The sequence below is a fragment of the Haplochromis burtoni genome, unplaced genomic scaffold (genome assembly GCF_018398535.1).
Source record: "Haplochromis burtoni strain Fernald_Lab_line unplaced genomic scaffold, NCSU_Asbu1 Contig_195, whole genome shotgun sequence".
Classification (NCBI taxonomy): Eukaryota; Metazoa; Chordata; class Actinopteri; order Cichliformes; family Cichlidae; genus Haplochromis; species Haplochromis burtoni.
In genome coordinates, this window is record NW_024582556.1 from 1,091,300 (window position 1) to 1,100,564 (window position 9,265).

The following is a 9,265-nucleotide window of genomic DNA, read 5'->3' on the forward strand; positions in this document are numbered from 1 at the left end:
CACACCTGATATAGGGTGTTGATGTCATTAGACCACACCCCTTCTCATTACAGAGATGCACATCACCTAATATGCTTAATTGGTAGTAGGCTTTCGCGCCTATACCGCTTGGAGTAAGACAACATGCATGAAGAGGATGATGTGGACAAAATACTCATTTGCCTAATAATTCTGCACTCCCTGTATATAATCATGAACTTTTAACCATAGTGATAATATCTTGATCATATAAGAAAACAAAAATACACATACATATGAGAACATGAAGACAGCACTTACGTATAACTATGACCTCAACACCCGTCCTCAAAGTCCATGTCACTCCTCCCTCAATTATTTGTGTGTGACAGAAAAATACTCCATCATCCTTTTCATGGACTGGTTCGAGATATAACACCTCTCTGACTTCCCGGGACGGCCTGTGTTGGTCTGAAACCTTCTTTTTATTCTGTAAGAAAGCACACTTGTTTTGCTGTGATTTCAATGTTTAGATTGTGAAGTGGTTACTACTATCTTGTATGGAACTCACCTTGTACCAAGTGACATTTGTGTTGTTACTACAGCCGAAGCCTGGGCAGGAGATTTGACCACCAGCACACACAACCAGGATTTTAATGCTTTCATTACGCCAAAGGCATCTCATTTTCTCCACTTGCAGACGGAAGAACAGCTTGTTGCCACTGGATAGCAGCGACACGAACATGTAACAGAAATTTGTGAAGCAGCAAGTCATTTACACTCATTGAAAACAATTTATTTTGCATTTGAAGATAGATTTAAAAAAAGGTTTTAAACAAGTTTTGATTAAATTACTGCACTCAATGAACTGGGCCGCATTCAGATTTGTGAAAGGTACTATAACTGTGAAGTTTCATTGACTAATGATAACATTTAAACATCTCAGAGGTGTGATTCACACTTTGACACTTTTAAAGTGAAAACAGGTTTCGCATTCTCATGTGTATATCTGTTACTGGCTGAGAAGAGGTGTCTTTCTGAAACACCTACGGTGAAAATGATGAGGGTGAAACCCACAGACATCTTTCTATGCTAATAAACTTCAATCTGACATAAGATGACCACTGACAGGAAAAGTGAATAACACTGATTATCACTTCATCTGTTAGTGGGTGGGATATGTTAGGGAGCAACAGTTTGTCCTCAAAATTGATGTTAAAAGCAGGAAAAATGGTCAAGAGTAAGGATTTGAGTGAGTCTGGCAAGAGCCAAAGTGTGATGGCTAGACGACTGGGTTAGAGCATCTCCCAACCTGCAGCTCGTGTGGAATCACTGGTAAAACCAGCGACAGGGTCCTGGTCGGAAGAAGTCGAGTCAACAGAGGCAGTGTGATGCATTTGGATATGTTTTGCTGGGAAACATTGGATCCTGTCATCCATGTGGATGTTATTTTGACACGTACCACCCAACTAAGCAGTGTTGCAGACCATGTACACCCATCTGTGGGATGTGCTTGAAAAAAACAGTCCAATCATTGTAGGCCTTACCTCATAACTTACAGGACTTATATAAAGACTGTGACTAAAAAGAGAATGACAAGACAAGATCCATTAATTATGTTTTGCAGAAAGGTGGGATGATTTGCAGTGTGATCCACTCAGAGGGAGTCATAGTTTAGATTTCTAAATTATGACTTAAAATAAAGACAGAGTTAGTAAAATAAACCAAATGTCAGACAACACTGCCAGATACCACAACCCACCTTCAGGGGTTTAGAGGAATCCATGCCCTGGTGGGTCAGGGAAGGGATTCCTTGATTAAACAGTGATTTTTAGTAACATTTGGCATTTTGTGCTATTTTTATCTGAGTCCTCGTTAGGGTCTCTATGGGCAAGAGAAACAATTACAGCAGCAAAAAACAAAAAACCGTTCCGGGGTGCAGTGTCTTTAAACATACCTAAAATAGGAACAATATATCACTGTATACAACATATCAGTACTTGAACTTAGCATTATTTACTTTGTGAAACATGAATAATTTCCAGAATGCTTAGCTTCAGCTATAAACAGCTTTCCACAGTCTAGGAATTGCTCTTCATTTCCTCCTCCTTCAGCACTGGAACTTGTACTCTTCATATCCACCATCTTTGAACAGTTACAGTATGGCATCGTAAAGTTTTGTCCCTCCGCAGCTTTGTAGTGCTTCTGAAGATCTGGACACACAGATGAGTCGTGTTGTTGTCATATTTCAATCTAAAATGGTCACTCTTCACACTTCCTCTAAAAAAAATACAACATTTTAAAACACTTCTGCTGTAATGTATGATTTACAATTTGTATTATGATAAATACCTGATTTGTTTGTTTGATGATTTGCTTCACAGTATCCCTTCAAGGAAAGGTGTAGAAAAAACAGGAAATATGCAGTTTCCATGCTGCGTCTTCGAATCTGAGAAAGCCGGTTGTCTGTGTCAGGCGTCGCAGTGATGGAGTTCTTAGTATTTCCTACTTTTCATGTTCTTTCTTCTTCTTTGGTGGAAAATCTTGCGGTTAAAGCAATTCACAGGACATATGTTGCAGCATGTGGTGTCATACAATTTCCTGTTTAGTTACACCCGAACATCATTTCACTGGAACTCACTCTAATATTTGAGTTCCTGCTACTTCTTAGCCACTTCCTGTGTGAACAGCAGAACAACATTTGTTTGTAGGCTTATATTTTACTTGTGTTTTAAGGGAAACCCTGTTTGACAGAGGTAGGGGACCCTTTCAGGATTTAGTGCAAAAAATTAATAAATACATAAATAAAGCAAACCCCAAACACAATTTTATATATATAATTACCACTGTATGATCTTTTAGAACAGATGTGTTAAGAACTACACATCATCTGTTGAAAACGGCAAAATGGTGTGATCCAGTCTCATTGTTGTTGCGCTGCTACATGCACATACAAGTTTATGATGGTATCTGCTGTGTGGTGGCATGCATATTTATTGGGCATCATAGTGGAGATATATGTGTCAGGGATAAGGATAACCTTGAAGCTTTAGGGAAAACCTAGATGACAAGAATCACATCCAAAAGGACTTGTCTGCTATGTGTGCATCGATTCTTGAAAGCGCTGGAAACAGTTCGCTGCTAAAAGGCAAGCCGCAGCCAATATCTACTTGCCACAGAGATTTAGGTAAGATCTGTGGTTAAAACGGGAATTCTTTTTTTTTTCACATTTCTACCTGAAATACACATTCAAGAAATTTGACTGTAAATTTGACTGTTACTGTGAACCTTGTACAAACTTCGAAACTAAAATTATCCTTGCATTATGTGCGACAACAATTGTAGTAATTATTTCCTCCAAACCATCAATGTGTGTTTTAAACCCCAATCCTACAAAACTGCTCAAAGACGTCTTACCATTAATTAAAGCTTCAATCTTAAATATGATCAGCCATTCTCTATTCTGTACCACAGGTCTTCAGGCTGACAGTAGTTAAACCATTACTTTATTTGAGCACTTAAAGCACTTTATATAACTTGCGTCATTCACCCATTCGTGCAAACACTTTTTTCTACGTAAGTGCTTTCTATCTAACATTCACACACATTCATACTCCAATGGATGCATCAAAGAGCAACTTGGGGCTAGTATCTTGGCATGCAGGAATCAAACCACCAACCTTTTGATCAGTAGATGACCTGCTGAGCTACAGCCACCCCACAAAGACCTCAATCACCTTTAATTTCTTGCTTTTAAATTCAGACAAAACTGAGGTTATTGTACCCAGCCCTAAAAACATGTTATCTAACTAGATGCTTATTGTGGATAGTATTTACCCTAATCTCCACATGCCACGTTCTCAGTAAGAAAATTTAAAATGGTCTAATTCATGGACACTGGCTGTATTCAGAGTATTTTATGACCACCTTTGTAGACCTCAACCTGACAATAAGATTATTGTGTTATTAAAAGAAACAGGGGAGCAGTAGAGGTTTTTGTGTGTTTTTATTCAGTCCTTTAATTGGAATTTTGTGCTGTCAGCGTTAATCTCGTTAATGCCATAACCACATTAACACGGCAAATCTCCGTTAGTGAGTTAGCGTGGATCGCCTCGTGGGTGGGGCTGCAGGGCGTCACCAGGTTAGTGTGGTTAGCTCGTTAATGCATTAGTGCCATGTAGCCCCACCCACGGGGTGAGCCGCGCTAACTCGCTAACGGAAAATTGCCGCATTAATGCAGTTATGGCGTTAACCTCATTTTAACAAGATTAACGCTGACAGCACTATTGGAATTATACTGACTATACATACATTGTTATGTGACGGCTGTGTGCAGGCAGGAGAAGGACCCAAAGTGCAGACTCCGGAGACAGAAAGTAACTCAAAACAGCTTTAATGCTGAACTCAAAAAGGTAACAAAAACTAAGAATACAAAATACACCAACACAGCAAGATGACAGTAGATCGCAACAATGACAAACTGAAACACAGGGCTTAAATACATAGAGGGAGCAATCAGGGAATGGGTAACAGGAGGGAAACACAGCTGCGGCAAATCAGAACTGACGAGACAAGGAAGCGTAAACTGAACTTACTGAGATAAGACAGAGACCTTCAAAGTAAAACAGGAAACACATAACACAGACTGAACAAAAGACACAGACTCACATGCAGGCACTACAACAGAGGGAACAGAGACGTGGGACCAGGGCAGACACAGACACTGACTGGACACGGGGATGGTCAGAGGGCCCGGTGGCGCCTGTGTCCGGCAGCCTCGCCTTTGTCAGTGCGCCCCAGGGCAGCTGTGGCTACAATGTAGCTTGCCATCGCCAGTGTGTGAATGTGTGTGTGAATGGGTGAATGACTGAATGTAGTGTAAAGCGCTTTGGGGTCCTATGGACTAGAAAAGAGCTATACAAATGCAGGCCATTTACCATATAGCGGACAGGGGAGACAGCAACTAAGGGTTACACAGAGACAAACCATAAGACATGACTCTAACAAAAACCCAAAGACTAGAAATTATAAATAATATAATAAACTCAAAAACCCTGGGTCAACGACCCAGGCATCCTAACATACATAAGGTAGGATAAAAATACATTTATTTTAATTTTATTAATATATAAGATGACATGTGCTTTGAACATATTTGGCCAAAAGGCACTATGTTTCAGTAAGTGCAAGCAGTATGTACAAGCGAGGAAGATAAAAACTGGACAAAGAGTAGGATGATATGGCATTGGTAATAATAAATGAGAAAAGTTCAAGTATGGTATGATGAAAACTAGGAGTTACATTCACTGAAACATTATGAAAACAGTACTTGGACTGAACTCATCAGGAGGAACAGCCTAAAGGCTGATTTAAAGATGCCTAATAACACAACAAGATGAAGCAATTTTACACATAAACTTCATACATTTAAATTCTCTGTAGCTTACTAAAACAGTTGCTGGTATTGTCATACTGTACAGAAGAAATGTTTGCAAAAACAGGAATAAAATTGATTAAATAGAATAAAATAACAATGCCGAATTAAAAAAAAACCCATAAATATTAATTTGTCTTAAACTCAAAATATAAGCTCTTGATGACGTGTGTAAACTTACTCATATGTTAAGACCAGATATCAGTTATTAATTCTGACTTGGCTAAACATTTTATCATGAAGTAATATCCTGGATTGTGTGTGGTAAAAGCTTTACTGTTGGCGCCTGCTGTGGTGCAGGAAGGTAATATCGTAGCTGCTTCCAGAAGGAGGAGGAAGTCGGCATGGAGCTTATGCCCTTCCAGGTGACGCAGTTCCCAGCCTTACTAAGAAGCTGTAAAGCCTCTGGAAAGGAATCCGATTTTGAAGCCATTGATGTCTCAGTGGTGATGAAAACCAAGCGAGTCTGCCGCTCCACTAGGGCTTCATGGATCGCACTCAGCAGGCCAGATTCTGGATCAGGGTCTGGAGAGACGGGAACCAAAACTACCGCCCGGCTCTGCTCTACGCAGTCTAGCACAGCGTCTGCGATTGCTGCAAACAACCAGATTTCAGAATGCAAATCAATTCATGAATTCCTATCTTTATTTATGTAAGTAAATGTTCTGCAGAGGATCCTTCTCAATCCATACCTTTCCCTGGTAAGACGTCACGATCATAAAGACAGAGACTGTAACCAAATTTATCTTCCAAAACACTCTCCAGCCATCTTTTGTCGCTAGGATTTAATCCTCCAGCCGTGTCGCATTTGTAACACATTAAAAAGGCATCATAGCATTTTCCATCTGAGCAAAGGACAATAAACTCCGTCACTGTTGTTGCTTTGTCTGCAGCCCACACAAAAAGCACAAATGCTTAAACATGTGTTGTCAGGTAAAAAGAAACAAAAAGCATTTCTCTCACCTGAAATGCCGCCAGACCACTTAAGAGTGTCTCTTAGGAAAAGAGTGATGTCAATCTTAAACTTCACATAGATAACTACAGTCACAAATGTCACCACAACAATGATGAGAAAGCAGACACCAAGAGACGTGTACGAACGGGAAGCTGCAGGGAAATAATGGGGAGGTTAAAATGATCAAATATCAGCTACTTAACTCTTATTTAATTGTAATAACGTGAAAGATGCCTTTTCAATCTATCCTAATCATGCTTAACTTATATTTTAAATTGTTTAAAAAAATACTCAAACGTTCAGCTGGCCATACCTTTTTGTTTTAGAGTGATAGTGACAAAGCTTGTTTGGTATGGAGATTGCAGTTTACAGGTATAGTTTTTTGACAGATCGTCCTCTGACACTTTTCTGAAGATTAGAGATGTTGTCTTGCTGATTTCCTCTGTGCTGATGACCCTGAGAAAAGAAGGAAACGACTGAGGCAGATCTAAAAACAGAATTCATATCTGAGCTGATGTGACTACATATAACATCAGTGTGACCCACAGAGGACCTGTGTGTGAAATATTTACCGTGTATCATTATAGAAAATTGGTAGACTAGTGTCTGTATCCACAAATGAACTTCCACTTAACCAAAACAAGTCATCAGTCTCTGACATCATAACTGCTTTACAATCAATCACCACTGTTGAACCTAGAAAAAGCAGAGTTAACACAGGTTGTTATAAACGATTAACATTTAAGCTTTAGCCAAGAGTGTGAAGGTGTATGAATATAGACAATAACTCACCTAAATCTACCTCAAATACCTGCTTGTTCTCTGGTGAAATTATCACTGCTTTCTTAGTTATTTCTGTGGAAATAAAAAAAAACCTTTTGAAAAGCACGTATTAAAATCATTCAAAATAAATATCTGCAAAATGTGTTTTTCTTACTGCTTGGTTGGACATCAAGTTTCACCATAGAGGTCATGTTATATATTTGACCATCATACAGGTAAGACCAGGTGCAGGTATAGATGCCACTGTCCTCTTTTTTCACACTAGAGAAGTAGTCGTCTTTTGGAGATGGCTCGCCCTCCTACAACATATAAGCTCGATTTTTAAGTAGTCAGCTGTCAAATTTGGAAAAACATTAAAACCCTGTAACAATATTTTACAGTTTGATCTCATTCACATAATCTGCTCTGTTTACCTTGTGCCATGTGATGCCGCTTCTGGTGATATTCAGGGTGTTAAAGGGAACTTTTTTTTCAGGGCAATCCAACTTGCAGTACTCCTCTGTGTAACATTCTTTAGAGATCTGGTTCATTTGCTCAGAGTCTCTGGACTGTGCTGTGTAAACTTTGAGGCTTATCCAGGACTGTTTGCTGGAATTCCTACCAAGGAAAGAAAACAGTAACATGAAGTTTTAACTTTCATTCTGAGCAACAAGCAAAACAAACAAACAAACAAAAAACAATTAATTTGAAAGTAAGAAAAGATTTAAAGGATTAGTTTTAAAATGATGTTCATCTACTAAGTGTGGTATTTGTCCATCAGGATTTATTATTAGCTGAGAAAGTTTTGTGCTGCAAACAGTGAAATGAAACTAACATATCTGGCATTCTGTATAAAAATCCCTCTCAGCTTCGCCTTCAGTAATCCATTCCTTTAACGCTGGATTACTGAGAGGCTCTTCTCTGACCCACAGAAACCCGATGACCTGTGATACACTCGTGATTTTATGTATCTTTGTCTTATTTTATTTTATTTTACCTTATTTATTTTACTCACAACAAAACTCAGAAAACACAACCAATATTTTGAGTGAGAGCTACCATTTCAGGAAAATTGAATTTGATGACATGTCTCAACAAAATTGAGAGAGCCGATAAAAGGCTGAAAATGAATTGTTTCTAGTGTTACATCTGCAATTTTCAGAAGAATATCCCTCCTAAAATTGCAGAGACGTATCATCGTCTACATAATATCATCAAACATTTCTAAGAATGTGAAGGAATCTCTGTGTGCCAGGGACAAGGACGAAAATCAAGATTGAAAATGAATTAACCATGGAACCGACTACATGGGCTCCACTAATGCAGGTTAAAGCAACACCGTGCAGAGAAGAACATAATCGAGAGCCGCCACAATCTTCTTTCACTCAAAGCTCTTTTTCAACGCACTGAGACAAAGTGAAAAACTGTTCTTTGGTCAGATGAAACAAAAGTTGAAAGTTTTTTTGGCAGAATATGATTGCAACATCCTACCACCATTTCAGTTTTAACAAATGAATAAATGTTTTCTATGTTCTACTTTTAATAAAATATAGCTTTATCCCAGCATTTTTCTGAGCTTTCTGAATTGGATCGTCACAGCTCTGGGGAAGAAGTTGTCTCTCAATCTGGTGGTGCATTTTATTATGCTGGTGTAGCTGCAGGACGAAAGACTGGTGCTGCTCCTCCAGGGGAGATGTACAGTCTCTTTGCTGCTGGATGAGTCAAAGCATGCAAAGAAACTGTTCAAGGTGTCGGGAAGAGCTGGATGATGACTGGCCTGTTGGTTACTGTGTTTACAGTCTGTTATGCTCCTGATGAATCTGCACATATATTGTGGTTTGCTATTTTTTTTAAGATCTCTTCAATACGCTGTTTGTACCTTAACTTTGCTTGCTGGATTTGTTTTTTTCAGTTCCTTCCCATCCCTGTTATAAGCCAGCCTGTTACCTGACCTGTAGGTAGCATCTCGAGCTTTGCAGATCAGAGGTTTTTAGGTTGGGATCAGCTGCACAGAGATTTGGTCTGACCTGCCTAAGTGTGGAACTGCCACTGCCTTGTATGCACCTGAGATGTTACAGTAAACCTGGAATACTATTGACTCTTGTTGGGAACTCTGTATATTTTTATATATTTTATTTATTGTTGACTCTATTTAA

General features: G+C 39.0%; 2 protein-coding genes across 9 annotated transcripts in view; both read right to left on the reverse strand.

Moving 5' to 3' along the window:
• The window catches only part of LOC102310680 (interleukin-18 receptor accessory protein), a 15,577-nt gene extending 12,850 nt beyond the window's left edge, over positions 1 to 2,727 (reverse strand). For 2 of the 4 annotated variants that reach the window (XM_005935243.3, XM_042226092.1), the window contains exons 1-4: positions 2,311 to 2,710; positions 1,979 to 2,171; positions 530 to 680; positions 280 to 448 (exon numbers count right to left, since the gene is read on the reverse strand). In XM_005935243.3, coding sequence (XP_005935305.1) covers positions 280 to 448; positions 530 to 680; positions 1,979 to 2,171; positions 2,311 to 2,392 — 595 coding nt within the window. In that variant the 5' untranslated portion in view covers positions 2,393 to 2,710. Of the gene's footprint in view, positions 1 to 279; positions 449 to 529; positions 681 to 1,978; positions 2,239 to 2,310 lie in introns of all 4 variants that reach the window. The other 2 variants (XM_042226091.1, XM_005935242.3) reach the window with 2 other exon arrangements.
• A 2,266-nt stretch (positions 2,728 to 4,993) lies between these two features.
• Positions 4,994 to 9,265, reverse strand: part of LOC102310168 (interleukin-18 receptor 1) — an 8,894-nt gene continuing 4,622 nt past the window's right edge. For all 5 annotated transcript variants that reach the window (XM_005935240.2, XM_005935241.2, XM_042226087.1 and 2 more), the window contains 8 exons: positions 7,544 to 7,727; positions 7,285 to 7,429; positions 7,140 to 7,202; positions 6,920 to 7,043; positions 6,661 to 6,803; positions 6,356 to 6,499; positions 6,085 to 6,237; positions 4,994 to 5,986 (listed from right to left, as the gene is read on the reverse strand). In XM_005935240.2, the coding sequence (XP_005935302.1) occupies positions 5,628 to 5,986; positions 6,085 to 6,237; positions 6,356 to 6,499; positions 6,661 to 6,803; positions 6,920 to 7,043; positions 7,140 to 7,202; positions 7,285 to 7,429; positions 7,544 to 7,727 (1,315 nt within the window). In that variant the 3' untranslated portion in view covers positions 4,994 to 5,627. The remainder of the gene's footprint in view (positions 5,987 to 6,084; positions 6,238 to 6,355; positions 6,500 to 6,660; positions 6,804 to 6,919; positions 7,044 to 7,139; positions 7,203 to 7,284; positions 7,430 to 7,543; positions 7,728 to 9,265) is intronic.